Source organism: Rhopilema esculentum, chromosome 8 (genome assembly GCF_057945365.1).
Source record: "Rhopilema esculentum isolate cy_ngs chromosome 8, ASM5794536v1, whole genome shotgun sequence".
Classification (NCBI taxonomy): Eukaryota; Metazoa; Cnidaria; class Scyphozoa; order Rhizostomeae; family Rhizostomatidae; genus Rhopilema; species Rhopilema esculentum.
The window spans coordinates 12,046,772-12,070,149 of NC_142822.1; the positions used below are offsets into that span (position 1 = coordinate 12,046,772).

A 23,378-nucleotide genomic window follows, 5' to 3' on the forward strand; every position below is an offset into this window, starting at 1 on the left:
ATGTGAATAGTTATTTATTTGATTGATATGATTTTCTTGATTTATATATTTTCTGCTTTATAACCAATAAAAATAATGAGCTGATTTCTTTTCTTTCAACTGGTCATGCAAATATATACTTGTTAACAGTTTGCCGTTGACAAAACCAGGTACTTGGTGCCAATGTAAACAAGGGAAAGTCTTAACACCATAATCACTCAATTCTATCCATTTTATTATCAAGCATAGCACACATACAAGCAAACATATACAAGTAACATGATAACTTGGTATAATTTAACTGGTAGCCAAATGTAGACATTTGAAATTTAGTGAAAACTCAAGCAGAAATAATTGTTACTTCAATTATTTTTTAGTTGCTTAATCTCCTAAAATTTTTTCCCTAGAAATAAATAGCCCTGCTACCAAAGTGTTAATTGTTAGCTAAGTCCTCAATTGTTTATCATAGCTATAAATTTTCATATCAATACATTATTATTTTCATCAAAAACCTAACTCAAACAGCAATAATTTTCTTTAGACTGGTAATGAAGAAGAACTAATATAAGCAAACTCGACACCCTTGAAGTATTGATAATATTTAAGAATTCTTTATTATGCTGCAATGGACTAGATGTTTGGTGCCTAAATGGGATGGCACTAGCCAAGGCACTTGCTCCTCCTGATTTGTTGATGAAAAATGTTCTTGTTGCCAGAAAGAAAAACAATGCAAATGGATGCATTCACACAGGTTTTTGGCATGTTCCTACTTAGGTAAAATTGATGTTAAAATATTGGCTGTCTTTTGAGTGTTTCTACTCTGGGAAATGACAAGTGTTGACAATACCAGAAAACAATCTTTGTTTTTGGTAATAGTAACTTTTACAAAAATTATATATCAATAAACCTAAATGAATAAATTAAAGTAGAGTAAGAGTATATTAAATGTCATTCCTTTTGGCGTTGAACTTTTTTCTGATCATCAATGTTTGTAAAAGGTTCCCAAGTAGGTTCAGGGTATCCAGTCCACTTGACCAAATAGTGTGGTTTTTTATTCATCATTTTCTTGTCCAGCAGACAGTCTATTTTATAGAGGCCTTCCTCAAGGCATTCAGTATTAGCTGTCATGTTCATTTCTTCAAAAGGATCGCCTTCTTGAAGACAAATATCTTCCTCTGGCTGAATTTCAATTGTGCTTGAGGTAATTTTAAAGCCTTCTTGGTTCACGGCAGCTTCTACAATAGATAAAGATGAAGATACTTTCATATAAAACTCTCAAGCAGGTAAAAGTAGTTGTAATGGCTACATTTTCTATCCTAATATAACTATGCAGGTAGAGGGATGCAAAGGATGAATTGAGATTTGAAGAAATGAATTTAAGATGTATCACACAATCCAAATAGGAAATGAGATCTACATTTCAACAAAACCAAAACCTAGACCTAAACCATTAAAGGAGATAATCTGAGTAATGGTCTTAAATGATTTGGATTAAAAATAGTAAATCAGGTTAATTGAAAATCGAACTCAGGTTGCACATATTGAAAATATGTCACCAAACCTTGAAAAGAAAAGACAACATCCTCCTGCAACAGTTGTTTTAAGGTTGCAATGCCAAATGTGCAGGCAGGAGATGGGCTAATATCACTTGGAAAGCCTTTAGCCAAAATTTCTCCTGCTTTTACTTTTTTCCACTCCACATGGTTCTTTGCCATACCACTTTCTAAGAAAAATGTTTTTAAAGGGGTTAGATTACAAATCTTGTCATTTAACAAAGAACACATTCCCAAGTATGGGATATCCAATATAGGTTTATGTACAGTATAAGATAGGCAGACAATCACCTTGGTATACTGCATTTAATTTATCTTGAACTGTTGGCGAAGATTTTCCCATTGGTCCTTTTTTCTTTCACTCTTTTCAACTGCAAATGTACAATGAATTTAACTTTAAAAGAATGAAAGCGTAGAAGTTTTGGAAGCTGAAATCAAAAGGAATTACTACAAAGAAGTATTAAAAGGGTTAAACAATGTTATTATTTCATGTCTTGCATTCACATACATATAGCTGGTACAGTAGACCCTGGTCATCCAGATGTTGACTGAAAACACGAGAGAGTTAATAAATATGACTGTTAATCAAGATACATTGATTAGTTTCCATATTGTTGCATATTTGGGTGTAGATTCTAAATGACTGTAACTCCATCAGCCACTTGAAATGGACTCTAGGTGGAGTTTACTTAAATTGTTGTTGACTTACCATTTATCTCAGAGGCAAATTCCCAACAAATTTTTTTGTCTTCCAAAAAGAGTTTTCCTCTGCTTGAACCAAACTCTGCAATCAAGTTACTGTTTGGCTTGGCAATAATCCCAAAGGACTCAAAACCAAGCTTTTGCAGTTCCAGTGCCTATATAGAAAATCATTTATGCATCATCACAAAAGTCTTGAAACAATTGATATATATAGTATCACCCAGCATATCAGAAATGAAACTCTATATTATAACAAGATTTAAACAAGTATTGGAAGGCAATGGTCATTACTTTAAAGATATGTTAAAGAAAACAATGTTTGTGATTGGAATACAACATCCTCTTCTTTAATTTTCTTTGAATGTTACTACTCTTAATGCAAAGGCGAAATTAAACTGAACACTTGTTATGTATTTATACCTGAAATTGCATATTTTTTGAATTTTCAACGCTTTCAGCTCTTTTTCTTTTGCATTTAATGCTACTCCTTGGGTATTGACCTCATCAGCCATCTTTTGGTATTTCTGAAACCTATCGTGATCTTCTTTAAAGAGGATATGACACGAAAATAATATTAGGTTTATTTCAACCAAGTTTAACGCGCAGATTTCAAAACTTTTTTCCTTTTCTCGATACAATATCTAGTTCATGAAATATTCGGTTTTAAATTCGGAATTTTGCATACTTCGATTGGCAGAATTTGAACGCGGTCAGAAATTTGGCGCCAGAAGTCTGTGACGTCAGATGTTGGACAGAATAAGGGTGCTTTGTTGTGTTAGATTGCCGCCAACACGTTAAGTACGAAATGAAATCCGCTCGCAATAATTTTCTGTTGTTTACTTCTGTGACAAATTATCAGCTTTTTTGAATAACTGTTGAATACGTATTCAGGAAATTTCGTAAAGGTAAATTTTGGAGGATTTACGTTTGCCAATAGCTTGCACAATAATGCCGTCACATCCCTCAACTTCCATACTAATCTTTGTATGCATGATTATGTGCGTTGATTATTGAGATTTCCGACTTTTTAATAATTTGAAAAACCTTTTGAGTTCACAAAAGTATAAAATAGGGGCGTAAGATGCTTTCAGGCAGTTTTCGGTTCAGAACATCAGCTCAAAACAACGAGATTTGAAACAAGATTTCGAATTCAAATCAATAAGTATGCAAGAATCTACAAGGCCGACAAACAAAAAAGTGAAACATGGGGGGCAATATTGCGTTGCCGGATTACCAAATGGGGAGAGCTGTACAAACAGTAGTTTGACGCCAGGTATTAGTATGCACCGTTTTCCAAGTAAAAACCTTGATTTGCGAAGGCAATGGATTCGTTTTGTCAGAAGACATCGTGCCAATTTCAATCACCAAGCCTACTCGATCGGCCCTTACCTGTGCTCAGATCATTTTGAACGCTCTTGCTATTAAAAACCGTTTGCTTTAGAGCTTCCTGGTTTTGACAGTTCCAAAACGAAGAGGACTTTAAAAAAGGATCGTATTCCAACTGTATTCGACACACGAGGACGAAGCCAGGCATTTAGTGAATCGTCTTCAAAGGTGGCAAGAAACAGAAGAACTGTCAGTATAAAATATACCTTTGAGCTTTATCTATATACAGTCTCTATGAAAATGGCTCTCATCATTCTCAGATTCAAGGTTTTCGTAATTTTTTCATTAAAGTTTTTTAACAAACTATATATTAGTTTCTTAAAATTTACCATTTCCTCAATTTTAGTTGTTAAGAGGAATCAAAGAGCACGAACACGCTAACAAAAATGAATGTGCTTCAGGACAGTTCCATGAAGAGATAGAAGAGGTTGAAGTAGGCGAAAATGCGTTCACAATTGGAGACTCTTTCACCATCGGGGAACAGCACAACGATTCTGAAGAACATGTAGACGTTGTTCCATTGCAGTGCCAAGTTCATCTGACAGGTGCCCCCGTACACACATGCCCCACATGCATAACCCCTCAAGGAGAAGAGGTTCAAGGAAATATTAGAACACATACGGCAATACAAGTGGCAATGATGTGCAAGAAATGGACTGAAACACGGAAAAAAATTCAGAACCTAAGACGTCAGAACAACAGGCTAAAACATGTTTTAAGGACACTACGGGAAGGCAGCGAAAAGAATGTAAGTAAAGCTAAAGATAAATCTGCATCATTTCTCGACTTTAGACTGTTCCAGGTGCTTTTAAATTTCTGTTTTCACAAAGTAACTTTGTTAAAACTTTATATGCAAAAAGTCAGTGGGCCTTCACCCTGTCATCTAGAAAAACGTGATAGTTAGAAATTTGAAGCCAAGGACAATGAGCCTTTTCTGGATATATGCCCAAGAGAAGGGGGTTCTGTACACACATCCCACTGAGAAGGCTTGGAAATGCTAGTACAATAAGTTGTATCTATTAATCTGTTATTTTCTAGGAAGATAGCGGTAACCCTATTCCTGTTGAGGATATACTTCTTGCTGAAGAGTCAAATGAAAATTTATCAGAAGACGAGGACAGCGAATGGAAGTTGATGAAGCAGACAGTTCTCCTAGTGACATGTCAGATAGTGATGGGACTGATTTTGATGATTATGATTATGATGATACACATAAAAAGAGGCAACAAGTGAGGTAATGCTACATATTCTGCTGGGCCAATTTTTCATTAGCCAAGCAACAAATAACAAAAAGTCCTTTTTTCCCTTCCATATGTTGTATAATATTTGACAAAATTATCATTTTTATGTGATGTAGGGAATGTCAGGGAAATGCATTAATATATATCTTTATCGCAGAATTGACCAAAATGCAACTCCAGAAAAAGAACCCAAGTTTATTGTATTTTATACAATGCTACTACAAGTCTTTTCAATCCTCTGTTTCAAGTGTAAAAAAAACTAAGCCAGGAGTCAGAATGGAGCAGAATGGGACAATGGTAACTGTTTATCAGAGTTGCATCGAATGTGGGAAAGACTGTTGGAAATGGAGGTCACAACCATACGTTCTTGGTCGTTATCCAGCTGGTAACATCTTGCTTAGTCTCAGCACTCTTACAGCTGGAGCATCAATCAGCAAACTGCTATCAATTTTCAGACACTTCGGCCTTGCCACTTACAGTGCACATACTTTTTTCCGTCATCAAAAAAAGTTTGTTTTCCCTGCAATTCTCCGTCACTGGGAGCTATATAGAGCATCATTACTGACTGAGCTTCATGGTGTTAAAGACATTGTCCTATGTGGCGATGGGCGATTCGATTCGATGGGGCATTCAGCAAAATATGGCACTTACACGATGTATTGTGACAATATAAAAAAAATCATACACTTTGAATTGGTTCAGGTAATGGAAAAATCATAAACCATTTTTTCTATCAATCTAATTCATTTGTAAGCGACTTGTTACAGAAAGCCCAAACTTAACAATTTCCTTACTTTATTACGAAAGATTCGGTGAATGCGACATGAAAAAAGCCAAACAGATAGAAATTTTTAAAGTAAGTTAATTAATAAGATTGTTTTCAAATGGAATCAAATATCTAGCATTAAAAAATCATTAATAAGGTCAAATATCAAGTCTTGGACCTTATAAAACCAAGAGAAAGCACTGGATTGGACTTCAAATGTGTTTATTTGTAGACAAAATTAAAGACTGTTGCTATAAGTCATCAACCATAAACTTGTATCTTCATATTTGTGTGTTTAATAACCTGACATCAATTTCAACTTTGAAGTAAACTGATGTACATTTTCACCCTCTTTATTTTATTTCCTGTATAGTCAAATGAATGCAAAGGTAGTTCCAATATGGAGTTGCTTGGTGCTAACAATGTTTCGGATACCTAAATGATGCCGGGATAGAGGTCTCCAATTTTATATCAGACAGACACAGAGGAGTGGCCAAATGGATAAGGGAGTCTTTACAACATGTCCATCATTATTATGATATTTGGCATGTTGCACGCACCTTAACCAAGAAGGTAACAATAGCTAGCAAGGAGAGAAATTGTGAGATATTGGGTACCTGGTGTTCAGCAATCCGCAACCACCTCTACTGGTGTGCAACATCAACAAAGGAAGGTTTTGGGAAACTCATTGTCGCAAAATGGAAGGCTTTCTCAAATCACATCCAGAACAAGCACAACAACCACGAAGACAAACTGTTTCAGAGGTGTGCACATGGAGAACTAGATCATAAACGTAGATGGATTCTCAATGGTTTGTATCATTTTGTCAAATCACTGCATTTTATACAAAATGTAGCCCCTTTCATAATTTAATGGTTTTTTTTAAAGATAGGCAAACACCCTTCATTAAAGATCCCTAAATGGTCTTGCGTCAATTTTGAAACCTAAGAAAATAAACAATTGTGCTGATTGTTAAACTTCCCATATACTTCTCCTTAACAGCTAACATAAAATAATAGTATTAAATATATGTAATTCAACAGGAACTACTGCATATGACAAGATTCAGCCAATTCTAATGAATCAAAGCCTTCTACAAGACATTGCGAAATTGTCATCAAATGCACAAACCAGCTGGCTCAAGGGTTACCACTCTACACTGAACCAATGGCACCCAAAGATGACACATTACTCCTGGATTGGCTCTCTGTGCAGGTACTTATGACTAGAGATACCAATCATTAATTAAAAATTACTGAGCATTGTGCATTGTATTGTTTTTCACTATACTATCTTTACTACCTGCCAAGCTATCTTTGGAGAAAATTAATTGCTGAGAAAATTTTTCAACACTGAGTAAATAACTGAAATTTAAATTTTGGATATTGTTGCCTTCTGTAAATTGTACTTCTAGAGAGTTTAAGAAAGTGCCAACGTGTGCAACAGTATTTGAATGCCATTCCTAGCAAAAACACAGCCTACTTTACATAAATGTATAATTTTTATTTGTATCAGTATCAACAAAATAAAACTAAACTTCATTTGTGAGTCAAACAGAAAATGTACCCAAATACCCAACAAAGAACTGTTATATTTTTTCCAAGGCATATAATGGCAGTTTCACATTTCAACGAAAACCTGCACAGGGAAGCACAAAAAGACAAAAATGGAAAGGAATATTTCAAAGTTTCTTATCCTAAATATAAACCTGGCGAAGAAGCAGTAAAACCTGTTCCAGTCCCTCCATCTTACAGTGAGTAGACAGCATACAACATATAATCTACATAATCTTGCCATATAAAGACAAATCAATTCATATTTTGCCCTGAGAAATGGAAGATGAGAAATGCTATTGTATTTTTCAAGAACTGATATTAGTTTAAATATATTAGATAAAATATTAGTTTAAACATTACGTTGAGCATACAAAAGAACTTTTATTTAAATCAAACGAAGAAGAACTTGGCCAGATTTGGAGAAAGTATGCTAATAAGATGCCTGCATCCTTGGTGAGCAGATTTGAAAGAACAAAAAGTAAGAAAGAGGCTGTAAAAGAATATAAAAAAGGAGAACACTATTTCAACTATTATACCCTTCAGGTAATATTCTTAATTGGCCAGAAAATAACGTTTTATTTGCCTTTTCATTTAAAGTTTTGTTGATTAATCATTAAAACTGTATGATGAAAAATTTTGCCATTTTTTATTCTAAATTTAATAATCAATGTTTATCTTACCAGAAAATGATCAATACAAACTCCAAGAAGATTTGGTAGCTGAGCAAGCATGCAACAGAGCTGATCGTTTGCCAGAAAGAAAGGCCCCTTCATGCAAAAAATGTGGCCAATCGATGAAAGGACTTTCTAAGACTTTATGCAAAGAATGACTTAAAGAATTATATACACTTGCATGAAATTAAATATAACAAATGCTTATTGTATAAAGATAATCTATGTTATTAGTTACGTTCTTCTGCATTTTTATATCCAATCTTCTGGTTAGACATAAACTTTTCACGGACATTATGATAAATGCATGCAGGCAGAGGCCGTGTATTGTCCCATCCCATCTATCCAAATATCCAGCGTGCTAACCAGCGATAAGAAACTGCACAAAGATTCCTGATACAGAAAAAAAATACCAATAATATATATATGTGTATATATAGAAATTTGTCTTTTGATACTTCCGTAGCACAGTGCTCAATAGTTAGCACGTAGAGCGTGATATATCATAGATTGAAGAAAGTAAAACTACATGGTTTATCTCTACAAGCCTGTTTCGTGAGTAACTCACTCTTCAGGAGATCTCCTGAAGAGTGAGTTACTCACAAAACAGGCTTGTAGAGATAAACCATGTAGTTTTACTTTCTTCAATCTATGATATGTGTATATATATATATCATATATAAATTTATATACTATATTTAGATATGTATATATATATTCAGATATTTAGATATATATATATATTCAGTAAATGAACTTCAAATTAGAGATGTCTACAGTAAATTAACATAGAACTCACATAGATATTTAAATAGGCTGATGATTCCTCGTTAAAAGGTCGAAATGCATTCCAGAAAAATAATAAATTGTCTTTTGCCATGGTCTTTCTAAAACATTTTTCTTTATAACGTTTCTGCTTTTTGTGAAACAAAAGTTTAGTTATTATATATATATATTTATGCAATATATGTAGTATCAGTATAAAATGTTAGTTTATTAGTATAAATTAGCATACTAGTATATACTATATTATATATGTACACATACTTCTTTCATTGAAAGAGATCAATTATGAATCAACAAAAAGAATCAAATTTGATGTCTATCTATTTCAGCCTAAACTTGACAATAAAACTTTGTACATACTCATTTTCTGTTACATTGGCCCTTTTCTTGTAGGGCTTTCCATCTATTTCCGAAGCAATGGACCAACGTTTCTAAGGACATTTATATTTGTAAAAGCCCTGTAGTCTTCATGAAGGGTCACACACTTTATTTCATCGGATTGGCCATTAAAAACGACTTTTCCATAAGCAGGTGCCACTTCATGGCCGCAACGGTACTCTCTGGCACTTTTCAAGTTCGCTGCTGAGCATTTGCCGCACACACACCTAAAAAAGAGCTGCAGTTGTATCGTTGTACCGACATGAAAGGTTGGATAATTTCAACTATTTAAAAAACAGCGAAAACAAAAACCACTCACCATTGATCTACACTTAGATTCCCCGTCTGTCTTTTGCGAAAAGTTGCTGGAGATATCCCATCTTCACCTCGGTTGTTCTCCGTCATTAGGCCTAGGCCCATCATCGCCTTCGTCGTCAGTACTAGCCAAAGGCTCGTTTAAGTAGGGCAGATAATCTCCGCCATAAGCTCCATATAGTTCTTCATCACTTGCAGAATGATCCGATGTCATAGAAGAGCCTGATTCGCTTGTAGACATAATTATAAATTGTGCCTTCACATTAATCGATACACCGTACTTGCTTTCAAACCTTTACCCTCGAGAATATGTCCAACACCTGACGTCACGTCCGGGCGTACGTCCTCAAAACCCGACCCAGTCCTCTGGGACATGAATTTCACAAAATTTCATGGCTAAATCCCTTAATTTCAGGAAATCTATAATGAATTAGCATTTTTCGATTTAATTTTTGAAATCAGCATCAAGGATTTGATCTATAATAGAATTTTGCATTTTCGTGTCATATCCTCTTTAACTTTTTCCCACTTACATCCAATTCCAGTCAACTTCCCTTTGTTCTCTAAGGAAAATAAAATAACAAAGTATTTTAGACTTGATGTGTAAAACATAAAGTTGTGATAATGAATATATGTTAAAAAGGAATAAGAAGAGTAATCCTAGTCATACAATAGCAATAAAGCTTATGAGTGTATAAACAATTGAAAATGAAATGCATGTTTTGTAACAATTGGAAAGGTTGTTCTTTCTTATGGGTAATATGTAATTGTATGATATGTCATAGCTGCAGATCAATATCTATAAAACCCTTAAGAAAATAAGCCTGCACCTCTTAAATATTCATCTTGAAACATATCTTTAGCAGACCTCTTTCTTGTTTTCAAATTTATTTTGCTTGGCTTTGTTTTCATCTGTTTTTTGCCACTGAGCTTTTTTTTATAGTTACTGATCCAAGTCTAAAACAAACAAAAATGGTTATTATAATTTGATGCAATCCTGCCATTCTTTGACGAAACATTACCTAGGCGTTGACAGTTTGTGGATTGATTACAACTTATTTGAAAGGCAGCATAACCTTCAATTGTTTCCTTGATATCCACTCATTTTCTTTGAGGGCAACAGCAGCAATCCTTTTCCCCTCCTCCGAACTGAGATCAGTCATACCATCTTCCCAGTATGGCTTCAGTGCCTCCTCTAACCTAGATCTAAAACAAAGAGAATTACTTTAAACAGTGATAGAGGATTGTTTAATCTTTATAATGATCTCAAGCAAGCTATGAGCTATAAAAAAACAAAGAAGAATGTGCGACTGTTGAAATCTCTCTTGAAGAAATTAAATAAGTTCTAACTAACAAAGCTAAAAATATACGTACTTGCTTACAGATGGTCCTGATAACTGAGTCTCTTCCATGTCGGATAACAGAAAGATATTTTCAAATACTGACTTCTGCCAAGTCCCCTCCTCTTATAAAGTAGTAATCATTGTCAATCTGAAATTATGTCCTACATTGATAAACTATCAATTCACACCTTCCATTGAATTTTTATCAACAACAGAGTTAAATTCATCTCCCAGGCTTTTGTGATCTAAAATTATGTCCTACATTGATTAACTATCAATTCACACCTTTCATTGAATTTTTATCCACAACAGAGTCAAATTAATCTCCCAGGCTGTTGTGATCTAAAATTATGTCCTACATTGATTAACTATCAATTCACACCTTGCATTGAATTTTTATCAACAACAGAGTCAAATTCATCTCCCAGGCTTTTGTGATCTAAAATTATGTCCTACATTGATTAACTATCAATTCACACCTTCCATTGAATTTTTATCAACAACAGAGTCAAATTCATCTCCCAGGCTGTCGTGATCTAAAATTATGTCCTACATTGATTAACTATCAATTCACACCTTCCATTGAATTTTTATCCACAACAGAGTCAAATTCATCTCCCAGGCTGTTGTGATCTAAAATTATGTCCTACATTGATTAACTATCAATTCACACCTTCCATTGAATTTTTATCAACAACAGAGTCAAATTCATCTCCCAGGCTGTCGTGATCTAAAATTATGTCCTACATTGATTAACTATCAATTCACACCTTCCATTGAATTTTTATCCACAACAGAGTCAAATTCATCTCCCAGGCTGTTGTGATCTAAAATTATGTCCTACATTGATTAACTATCAATTCACACCTTCCATTGAATTTTTATCAACAACAGAGTCAAATTCATCTCCCAGGCTGTCGTGATCTAAAATTATGTCCTACATTGATTAACTATCAATTCACACCTTCCATTGAATTTTTATCCACAACAGAGTCAAATTCATCTCCCAGGCTGTCGTGATCTAAAATTATGTCCTACATTGATTAACTATCAATTCACACCTTCCATTGAATTTTTATCCACAACAGAGTCAAATTCATCTCCCAGGCTGTTGGGATCTATAATTATGTCCTACATTGATTAACTATCAATTCACACCTTCCATTGAATTTTTATCAACAACAGAGTCAAATTCATCTCCCAGGCTGTCGTGATCTAAAATTATGTCCTACATTGATTAACTATCAATTCACACCTTCCATTGAATTTTTATCCACAACAAAGTCAAATTCATCTCCCAGGCTGTTGTGATCTAAAATTATGTCCTACATTTTTTAACTATCAATTCACACCTTCCATTGAATTTTTATCCACAACAGAGTCAAACTCATCTCCCAGGCTGTTGTGATCTAAAATTATGTCCTACATTGTTTAACTATCAATTCACACATTCCATTGAATTTTTATCCTTAACAGAGTCAAATTCATCTTCCAGGCTGTTGTGATCTAAAATTATGTCCAACATTGTTTAACTATCAATTCACACCTTCCGTGGTATTTGGGAATGCGTGGGAAAAAGCCCCCGCTGCTGCTTCTTTTGGTGTTTTATTGAATTACCACAAAAATTCATAATTTTGGTAATAATTAACTAAATGTTAATAAATTAATTCCTACTAGAACATATGTTGTCTTTTAAAAATGTCTTCTTGATTTTTTCTATATATTTATGAGCCCTCACCCGTATAAGTATATTTATGTTCCCCATTACTCAGTGGCGGCTCGTGGTGTAAATTTTTGGTGGGGCTGATGACGTAATATTCGAAATCTGAAGCCATAGCCATAGAGTTAAGAACTCTATGCCATAGACACGGAACGCCAAAAATAATAAAAGGCCTTTCCATTCTTTACTACCTCTAATCAACAAGGCTGTCATCATTTTGAAAGTTTTGATTGAAAAAAAAACAAGTGCCACTATTAATCATGTATAAATTTTTAATAAGCAAAGTAATAAACTATGTGAAATGTTGGTGTGCGCAACTTTATTTATTCAAGTCCGCTGGACCGTTTCTCTCTTCACAAAAAGGGGAGTTCACGGAGGATGTCCATAAAAACATAGACAACTTCAATATGGCCAACCCGTAGACGATATCCTTTGCATTGCATATCATTGCAATTAAAAAAATTTTAAAGAATAAAAAGCTCAAACTGTTAATTGATTAATTTTCATATGCCGTGAAGCTAAAATTGTTCCAGTTGAAAGCCTGCATTGGAAATATGCTTTATGCCATTAAAGATTAGAAGGCCTACTGCCTAGCCTTCCCATTATGAGCTTATTTCAAGGTCGGCAAAATTTATTCTGATAAAGATCTAACTTGTATGCTTTATTTCAAAGTTTTGAAGCTAAAAATGCGAGTCATCGAATACACGCCACTCTGCTGCGCTCCACAGATCAACATTGCCTATCACATCACAACAACAAAAATTCAGCTACGGTTGAATTGAATTATTTGGGGCTAGTTTCAACTAGCCCCAAAGGAATGCAGATTCGAGCAGAATTGGCCAATCAGAAGCAGTCATCAATTGAAAAGTCGAGTCATGAGAGGCATTTGATTGGTGCATTCTCGGCTAGTTTGGGGCTAGCCCCAAAAGCTCGGGAGATGTTTTCTGATACGCGTGTTTATTCAGTTTTCGAAAGAACCCCGGGCAGTGGGACCTAAACAAACTAGAGAATGGACAAACAGTGAAACTCGAAACAACAAAATTAGTGAACAGTGCTAAATTAAATATGGACGTTGATTTTATTTACGTTTAAAATATTTATAAATGTTAATCTAAAGCTTATTTTTGGAAATCTTTGGTGGGGCTGAGCCCCACTAGCCCCAATACACAAGCCGCCACTGCCATTACTATAAGTATATTTATGTGTCCCAACTCGAACAGAGAAATAAATTAATTCTAGGATAAACAGTATTGCTCAATATCTTCAGCTCATTAAACAAAAGACAATAAAAATACAAACCATCCCCCTAAACTAATTTTTTTCACGTTTATGAGGATTGATGCATGTACCCTACCATGTATCCCAAGTAGAGCGGCATCAATCCTCATAATTTAAAAAAAAGTCATTTTCGTCCCTAAATTTCATTTTTTCACGTTTATGAGGATTGATGTTACTTTTCGACGGAACACATCACATTAGTGCATGTACCCTACCATGTATCCCAAGTAGAGCGGCATCAATCCTCATAATTTTGAAAAAAGCCATTTTGGTCCCTTAATTTCATTTTTTTCATGTTTATGAGGATTGATGTTACTTTTCGAGGGAAAACATCACATTAGTGCATGTACTCTACCATGTATCCCAAGTAGAGCGGCATCAATCCTCATTATTTTAAAAAAAGTCATTTTCGTCCCTAAATTTCATTTTTTTTCACGTTTATGAGGATTGATGTTACTTTTCGACGGAACACATCACATTAGTGCATGTACCCTACCATGTATCCCAAGTAGAGCGGCATCAATCCTCATAATTTTAAAAAAAGTCATTTTGTCCCTAAATTTCATTTTTTTTCACGTTTATGAGTATTGATGTTACTTTTCGACGGAACACATCACATTAGTGCATGTACCCTACCATGTATCCCAAGTAGAGCGGCATCAATCCTCTTAATTTTGAAAAAAGTCATTTTCGTCCCTAAATTTCATTCTTTTCACATTTATGAAGATTGATGTTACTTTTCGACTGAACACATCACATTAGTGCATGTACCCTACAATGTATCCCAAGTAGAGCGGCATCAATCCTCATAATTTTAAAAAAAGTCATTTTTGTCCCTAAATTACATTTTTTTCACGTTTATGAGGATTGATGTTACTTTTCGACGGAACACATCACATTAGTGCATGTACCCTACCATGTATCCCAAGTAGAGCGGCATCAATCCTCATAATTTTAAAAAAAGTCATTTTCGTCCCTAAATTTCATTTTTTCACTTTTATGAGGATTGATGTTACTTTTCGACGGAACACATCACATAAGTGCAGGTACCCTACCATGTATCCCAAGTAGAGCGGCATCAATACTCATAATTTTAAAATAAGTCATCTTCGTCCCTAAATTTCATTTTTTCAACGTTTATGAGGATTGATGTTACTTTTCGACTGAACACATCACATTAGTGCATGTACCCTACAATGTATCCCAAGTAGAGCGGCATCAATCCTCATAATTTTAAAAAAAGTCATTTTGTCCCTAAATTTCATTTTTTTTCACGTTTATGAGTATTGATGTTACTTTTCGACGGAACACATCACATTAGTGCATGTTGGCCAGTTGTTAATTTATTATGACTTTTCTAACCAAAAACTCACACGGGACTTAGGGATTCGAGGGGTAACACATTTATATATAGGCTTGAAAATTATATTAGGTCTACCAATCCTCGGATCTCCATGATGGTCTTGTTTCCAAAATGGAATCAGGTTTATAATTATAAAAGGATGCAGAGACAGGCAAAAACCTCAGGGCTAGAAACTACAAAATTAATTGGCTATAAATAACAAATGATATACAAGTACATGGTAAAACATTGCCTACTTAACCAAAATCATTAGGTAGGTATGTTTATTATAGCCGGTGATTTTTACAGACAGGGGGGGCTATTCATATTCTTACAGTTTATATATGCAATATCGAAAGATTTTATATATAAAATAGTTTTCTTTTTGGGTGGAATATCTACTATTCCAACAAATCAATCAATGACTACATTAAAATCAATCATGTCACTTTACTTCAATCAATCGTGAAAAGAAATCATTGTCAATTCAATCGCAAAAACAAGAGCTTATTTCTTTGGATTCAGTGGTTCTTTTTTATTGAACTTTTTGCTGAATTTGCTGAGCTGTACAGGCTTGAACAAGGGTACACATGTTCCGAACAGATACTTTTAGATACAACAGTATCTGAAAATCTTGTAAGAAAAAGGAAAAATTACTTATTTAGGCAGGGTTACTTATTTACAAAAGCAAAGCACGTCATGAAAACTAATCAAAATAGTTTCACTTCATTGTTATCAAAGTTGCTCGGTGAGAGTATCTTCATAGTCCGTTTGGTCATCAAGCAGATTAACCTGATAATCATATGCTTCCTCAGTTTCATCACCTTCCAGGGCAACGACGTTCTCGTGATCATCGTTGCCAAATAAATTACGACAATGCTCTATTCTTTTTTCCATTCGTATCGCTTTCTTCAGTAGCAAAGATGATGACCCAATCCCAAACGACGTTTTCCTGCCGCTATCTTGAAATTCGGCTTCAATATTCTGTATAGCCTTCTTCACAAGACATAACTTTTCTGTCAATGCAGCAGTTAACGTATTGAAGTCCTTTTCTACCAACTGACTTTCATAAGCTGCTCGATCCCTTAAGAACGTAAGAGTTACAATCTTTTTCTTTTGACTGGATGGTAGAAAAGACTGGGAGGCTCCCTAAAAAACAATGTGCGAGAAACGAATACCTTAATTAAAATACAGTATAGGACTTAAGCTAAAGAGATATAACTAGTCAACAACTACCGTATTTATTAGCTTATCATCATCTCTTGGCACGTTTTCCTTTGGTTCATAATCAAGGGCGACTTTAAAACGAAGATGGCTTACATTGTTTTATCAAGATCCTTGCAAACTTTATTGATAGCTTGAGGCTGAGGGTGATAAAGTAGAAAATAAGGAAGAAATACTTTTGGATGCTATTAATGATCCATGTAGCACGATACTGTCGTTGGTTGAACTTCTAATGTCAATTTTTGGTACACAATAAGGTTTTTATCAGTTTTTTCCGCATCGTTTTGATAGTGCGGCTTATAATCAAGGGTGGCTTACATTTTTTTTATGAACCTATTTTTCTGAAAACGGTAAAAACATTCTGCATAATTGTAAGGTTCTGACCCTTTTTATACACTTATCTAAGTGCCTGTGCTCTTGAAAGCTTTACTTAAAGCGTGAATAGCATTAAAATAGTTGGTAAAAATTCCTATGAATCACCATTCTCATACCTTCCTTCAAATGCGAATCTATTTTTGTCGTCATATAACGATAATGCAAAGCAGCAACATCTGACACTGGAGATTAAACATTAATGATCTGATTGCCCAGGAATTGTAGTGGAATGTTTAATCGATTTCTGTCCTTGCAGTTAACTAAAGAAGTAGTAGAGAGATGTAGTCATTTAGAAAATATTATGCAAATCTTAACCTCAACATCCTCATTGATGTCATCATAAAGTTGACATTCAGGATCCTTTACATCATTGAATGTCGAAGTATTTGGCAGCCTGGTGTCTCGAGATTTGAAATCACAGTCGCTGTACTTCTTCACGGTGGTAGTTAATCGGCCGTTTGCTCTTTTTATTTGCTTTTCAATCTGCTTTGGAATTTTCTGTCCAGCTAAAAATACAAACAGAATTTACAGAAACTGGAAGATTCAAAGAGCAAAGAAAGATGCTCCCTCGTCCAACAGCCTTCTTTGACAAGCAATCTTCAACTAAATTGAAACATAAACTAAGTAGTGAATATAAAGTGATAGACAAACTAAAACGTGACAAACAAATGACAATAATAAGAAACAGATTTTTCTAAATAATTGCCTGAGTATCTCTTTTTCAAACTCAAATGAAAAATTCTCTCAACTGCTTCAATTCTTGCTTTTGCCAGCAATCCTACTTTCTTGTCATCTTCTAATTTCCTTAGTGACTCGCTGAATTGAGGTGAGCTGTTGCTCCATCGAGACGTAACATTTCTAGCTCTCTCAATAGATTTCAATTCTTTATCAAGCCTGTGTAACATAATAAGAAGTATTACAGGCTAGCATAAACAGTCCCTTACCTAGATATCACAAGGTAGACCTTAAGGCCAAAAACTATAAAGGGAAAATATTAGCTGAAAATTAATCAAGATAACATTTGTTTGCATACTTTTACTTCTTATAGAAGTAGTGTGCTATTTTTGAACCAAACTATTATGAAACCAAACTCGATTTGCAAAGTCAGCGGTTATGAAGTTTTCTGACTAAAAGGGTTCCTTTGTTTTAACCAAGCATGCTGTGTCAGGTTCTGGTATTTATTACCAATTGGCATTAGCTTACATGGGGTGCCTCATTTCATGAATTTTTCTACCATCAATATAGGGTTTATACCTTGTGAGTTAAGTATATTTATGAGTAAATGCAAATTACATTTGCACACAGAAGACATCCAAAACCATATTCCAATTCGTGAAAAACTATATCTCAAGCTCTTATCAGGGGGTGCTGACATATAAGCTTGAAATTGAAACTTTCCATACCTGAATTGCTATTGAGGTATATCTAATGTCTTACGTGCCAACATCTCTTTTGCCAAAAAAATTTACCAGGAAAAATGAAATCCAAACTTGAAATACTTAAAATATTGAGATATATCTCAAGGGTGACATGGACTGCTCTGGTTCAAGATTTTATCAATGTTTGTTTGTGTATGATCCAGATTGCATTCCATAGCTGCCAAGTTAATGTCCCTAAATGGGCAAGAGCAAAGAGCCTAAAACTGATGCGAAATGTGTGAGAGTTACTTGGTCAGAAACCAGCAGAATTTGATTATGATATATGCCATTTAATAAATGCTTCCCCAACAACAGTCAAAGTAGCAAAAAGAAATACAAAATTCAAACACTCACTCGTTAATATGATGTTTTACATTTACCATCTGATCAGATGTTGTACACTGCTTGTACAAAGTACTAAAATGCAAAATGAAAATTAACAAAAATTAATTGAATGATGATGATCACACTTCAACATTAAGCATCTAAAGCATGGCTAATATGGTTGAAATCTCAATAATCAAATAACAAGGAAATTACCTTGCTGTCTCTATATCAAGTAGCTTCTGAACATATTTCATTGTCCAATCGGACTCAGCCTCTAAAAGGGAGAAAATAATCATTTCTGGAAATATCCAAACAAATGCCAACAGCAGCTGATTCTTTTCTTTATTCTTTTGAAATTTTCTATAGCAGAGCAGATGAATTAAAAAACTTGGATACAAATCCATGAACATAACAACAAAATGCATTTGTGACAGAGTTTTAGATGTACCCTAATGTACCAGTACCAGTAAGATGTACCAGTATTGTACCCTACCATACCAAAATTTTAGATGGAAAGATAAAATCAAAATTTTAGAAACAATATACTTTTTCCCTTTGTCCTTGCAAGAGCCAGTGACTTTTCCCTATCATGCCAAGCATAGACCTCAGAATCCTCAACTCTGTCTACAGATTGGAATGAACACCAATAAATCAAACTTTTAGCTACCACCATTGAATAAGTTTATTTCAAACTTCAATGAAATGAAACCTTAGCATGTGCTATTTTATTCTTTGTTCTTATCTTCAAACTTAAGTCATATTAACGAAGTAATAAAACATCCTTGTTAAAAATCATATAAAATTCACACAAAATGGAAGCATATATTTCAATAATTAAGCTAAGAATATGACGCAAAAATGATGTTAAATAAGAAAAGAAATCATATTTTCTAATACAGTATCAATAAAGAAAAAATAGAATACCTCCAAGGTTGTCGAATATTTGTTGTAGCTCCGCTTGACTGCTTTTCAAAACACTTTTAGCTTTGGACAAACGATCTGATAAGCTCCATTCTAAAGTAAGAAAAAAACAAATATAGTTTTTGGCTCCTTGCTTCAATATCTAAAATGATTTCCTTGCAAGAAAACGTTATGTTCAATGTGCAACTGCTTTAATTCTACTTCACTTAACAAGCTTCACTTCAACAGACAATAATATAAGAAAGAGTAAACTTCTGGCAAACAAAGTGACCAAAATGAACATTAGAGATATAAACATCAAACATACAAATAGCTATTACCTATGCTACTGTTCTTCTTTTGAGCAAAGTATATCAGTGCATCACTTAAAAGATCAATTCTGTGAGATGGTGTCATTTCCTTTGTAATTGCTGTGAACTGTCTCAGGTATGACCACAATCTTTCCATTCCTTTACCATCTGTCAGTCCAAACTTTGGATAGTAGCGAATAGCATTTGCTATCTGCAGATAACAACTGTAGTTACTTCTCTATCTAGTTTGAAATGCATAGTGTTCATTTACAAGAGTTTGGAAAATGAAGCTCAGGAAATAATAAAAAACAAAAGATCAAATGGAAGCCCTGGTAATATTAGGTGTGTGATCATATGTGAATGCATCAAAACATGACTAGACCTGCTTTTTATTGGAAAAGCATCATCACTTTTTGACTGTCTATTCCTCCTTTAAATTTTATTTCTTATATTTCTTATTATTTTCTTCTAATTAATTTTCTGTGTGTGTGTTATGTCCAAAGCGTTTTCAAGGGGCATAATCAATCTTTAAAAACATGTATGCTTTCAGTTAAAATATTTTGTTTTCAAAAATTTTATAAAAAATGTTTAGTTTATAAAAATCTCAACATCTTAACTTTTCAAAGGGTACACTCATCAGCGTGCCAGCAGATTTCATGGACTGAGATGGGGGAAAATACATTTACAATTCGCAGAAAGGTTTTGTGTAAATCTTTATTTAACATGCCAAACATTGATGATTGATATGAATGTGAATATGCTCAATGTTGGAATAACAAAAACATATCAAACTGCTTCTGTATTGTAAATGACAAAGAGTTATATGAATAGCATTTGAAAATTACTTGACATGATGCAACATGTGCATAAGCATGCCAAGCTGGAGTTACAAATGTGCAATTTTTGAACTCATCATCCATCTTTTTTTTCTAAAAAACATAACAATTTGGATATTTTATTTCTAGACATGCAAAAAATATTTGAGGCAGTGGAAACATTAAACAATGCTTAAAACCCTACAATATGATTTGAATGAGCCAGGAGTCCCTAATCACCTGTATCAGAAAAGATAAAAGTGGATCATTTGAATGTTATGTATTACATTTAGGTAAAAAACCAACACAGACAATAAGTACATAACTTACCTTTATGTGTTTTGACAATAAACAGGAAATGTCATAAATGATTCCAAAATTTCTGTTCTTGAAGTCTTGCAAATAGGAATTGATAACGAAGATGGGGTAAGCAAGCCTGAAAAAATTCCTATATTTTAAGGGATGTTTAGAAGAATAGAGGTAGAAATATTGTGATGACGAAAGAAAAGAGAGATTTTTAATGAATTGAAGTTGCTAAAAAATATGAGGGTTCAAGGCCTCTTAGCATAGATGAAGGACGTTATTATGTTCATGATGGTGATAATTACTATTATATCAAATTTTGAAATCAAACAAAAAAATCACATTTATATACATTTGACCTGCAGTAAGAACATTACAAATAAGGTATCAATGTCATTATCTAAATAAGGTATCTAAACAAATCTTAGAAGAAATTAATATGAATCTCTCACCGTGTTTCATGTTTAAAAATCTACCAGGAACTTCATGTTTGCAGACAGATCCAAACACCCCTGTTATATCAAGTCTACTGCCATGGATGGAAGATCTTAATTTGTCGCATCCTGCCTTGAAACTGCTACAATCCTTTGAAAAAGAAAACTTTTAAAAGCATTATCTAGGTTAAATTGTTAAAGAAGGAAGCAAGATATTTTTAATAGCCACCCAGGCAAAATATGTATTAAGCAATACCCATGTAGAATATGCAAAAGTAAATTAAAGGGGATTTGGCTACATACTGAAGATATTTCTTTGACTTCATCACTATAGGAGGCCAAAAATCTGTCAGCTTTGTCTTGGTCTAAAAAGAAGCGAGTACCATGCTTGGGCTGCTCTGTACTTTTACCTGAACTCTATTTTCTAACAAAATAGGAGAAATTTGTTAGTTGAGGACATTACAATAAAAGATTGTGCAAAAAATTCTGTTTAATGGGAACTCGAGGCTATGAATTTGGTTGGATAGTCAATAGTTATAGTCACTGCCAAAAGTCTTGAAACACCAACTTGGGTTTTCAAAGGCAAATCAGCCATACACTCTCTCCCTTTGGATTTACATTATAAAAATGAATGGGGCTATGGGGTATCCTTTTTCTTGTGGTTTGTTTGACATTTTTCTTTACTTTACGTGTTCAAAGTGTATAGTAGTTTCTTTCTGTGTTTATACACAATAGTGTATACAGAATCAATAGGATGAAGTACAGCATCTTAACCTTCTTTTGGCCATAAAAACTGTTTCCTTTTGATAGTACACACCAATAAGCTTCCTTACTAAAATTTCTGAAACATCCAAAGTTGAATCTTTTGTTACCAAAGCAACAAATTGAACTTTAACGGCGTAGTTGCAACAGGAGAATTTTACACATTTCCCTAATCAGCTACCTTGATTTTCTGCCAAGCGTCTCACACCTTTTTTTAATTTTGCTTGCGGTTTCCATAGTATAGTTTTTGGTCTTTGAGATCTCTGGCTGTGCAACATACGCCTTGGCAATGATGCTAGTGTTTATTTTCCGAGTAACAGTGGCAAACATTAAAAGGAAAGAAATTATGATATTATTGTTCCTTTTAATTTTCAGGCCATTAAAGTTTTCAAGTACGTATTTAATCTTCATTTGCTTTTTGGCTCATCCCAAAAATTTTTTATGCAGTAATCTCTTCAAAGCATATCTTATATCTACTTCATTCTTGAGATGCTGATAAATATGCCTAGAGGAATATTACGGTTTTGAGACAACAGTCTCCAGCAATGTTGATCCAACGTTTAACTTTCAATTTGCAAAAGCTTTATTCAAACTACCATTCTACTTCAATACCAATATTTTTGTAAACAACAACCGTTCCTTTGAGCATCTATAACAGCGAATCCTTTCTTTCTACTGTTGATACAATATAAACTGATATATAAGCATGTGATTGCTAGATTAAGCAGACATTTTACAATACTTTAGCAATATTAGGCATTTTGGTAGTTGCAGTTCACTTCAAATATAGATATAAACTGATCTTATAGAAAGATTGAATGTGATTTTGTGTACAAAAGAACTAAAACTTACTCTATTTTCTAACAAAATAGGAGAAATTTGTTAGTTGAGGACATTACAATAAAAAATTGTGCAGAAAAGTCTGTTTAATGGGAAGTCGAGGCTATGAATTTGGTTGGAAAGTCAATAGTTATAGTCACTGCCAAAAGTCTTGAAACACCAACTTGGGTTTTCAAAGGCAAATCAGCCATACACTCTCCCCCTTTGGATTTACATTAAAAAAATGAATGGGGCTATGGGGTATTGTTTTCTTGTGGTTTGTTTGACATTTTTCTTTACTTTCAATATTTTTTGGGGGTGGGGGTAGGGGGACGTAAGTAATATTATTTTGGAAAACGACCGAAAAACAGAAAATTACAGCACACATTGATGTGTGTTTCAATTAATTTTGGCAGTCATTGTACCTAGCTAGCTTACCAGGGAATCGTAATGTTTTCTAACCATGGTTCTAACTTTCTGCTCGTACACAATACTTGCTACATATGCCAGATAGCAGATACATCTATTGTGTTATTTTGTTTGAAAAGATCCACCTTTGGCAAAGGCTCACTTTTTAAGATATATCAATTCCATTCGACTTGGACCAAATCAGCCACTGAAAAATTGTTTGATTCAAGTTAGAATTGCAGATGTTTGTCTGCTTAAAGTCCTAT

General features: G+C 34.0%; 4 protein-coding genes and 1 pseudogene across 5 annotated transcripts; 2 read left to right on the forward strand and 3 right to left on the reverse strand.

Moving 5' to 3' along the window:
• The first annotated feature begins 4,233 nt into the window (after window positions 1-4,233).
• On the forward strand, window positions 4,234-4,853 carry LOC135694983 (uncharacterized). Its single transcript, XM_065213898.2, has 2 exons — window positions 4,234-4,368; window positions 4,659-4,853. Exons 1-2 carry the CDS (start codon window positions 4,258-4,260, stop codon window positions 4,851-4,853), a joined length of 306 nt encoding a protein of 101 aa, XP_065069970.2. The 5' UTR covers window positions 4,234-4,257.
• Window positions 4,854-4,980: 127 nt separating this feature from the next.
• LOC148959898 (uncharacterized) lies at window positions 4,981-8,012 on the forward strand (annotated as a pseudogene). Its single transcript, XR_016143926.1, has 5 exons — window positions 4,981-5,563; window positions 6,001-6,438; window positions 6,671-6,842; window positions 7,232-7,380; window positions 7,867-8,012. The product of XR_016143926.1 is annotated as an uncharacterized LOC148959898 (transcript).
• A 1,031-nt stretch (window positions 8,013-9,043) lies between these two features.
• Window positions 9,044-9,468, reverse strand: LOC148959899 (uncharacterized). Its single transcript, XM_089109655.1, has 2 exons — window positions 9,338-9,468; window positions 9,044-9,245 (listed from the first exon to the last, which is right to left on the reverse strand). Exons 1-2 carry the CDS (start codon window positions 9,439-9,441, stop codon window positions 9,044-9,046), a joined length of 306 nt encoding a protein of 101 aa, XP_088965781.1. The 5' UTR covers window positions 9,442-9,468.
• A 291-nt stretch (window positions 9,469-9,759) lies between these two features.
• Window positions 9,760-15,055, reverse strand: LOC135694601 (uncharacterized). The gene is made up of 4 exons (XM_089109654.1): window positions 10,708-15,055; window positions 10,410-10,539; window positions 10,164-10,290; window positions 9,760-9,896 (listed from the first exon to the last, which is right to left on the reverse strand). The coding sequence occupies exons 1-4, from the start codon at window positions 10,743-10,745 to the stop codon at window positions 9,811-9,813; spliced, it is 381 nt and encodes a 126-aa protein (XP_088965780.1). The 5' UTR covers window positions 10,746-15,055; the 3' UTR covers window positions 9,760-9,810.
• A 147-nt stretch (window positions 15,056-15,202) lies between these two features.
• On the reverse strand, window positions 15,203-20,916 carry LOC135694600 (uncharacterized). Its single transcript, XM_065213415.2, has 9 exons — window positions 20,717-20,916; window positions 19,602-19,782; window positions 19,285-19,374; window positions 18,907-18,984; window positions 18,574-18,634; window positions 18,388-18,450; window positions 17,322-17,509; window positions 16,931-17,121; window positions 15,203-16,165 (listed from the first exon to the last, which is right to left on the reverse strand). Exons 2-9 carry the CDS (start codon window positions 19,726-19,728, stop codon window positions 15,752-15,754), a joined length of 1,212 nt encoding a protein of 403 aa, XP_065069487.2. The 5' UTR covers window positions 19,729-19,782; window positions 20,717-20,916; the 3' UTR covers window positions 15,203-15,751.
• Between the last annotated feature and the right edge of the window lie 2,462 nt (window positions 20,917-23,378).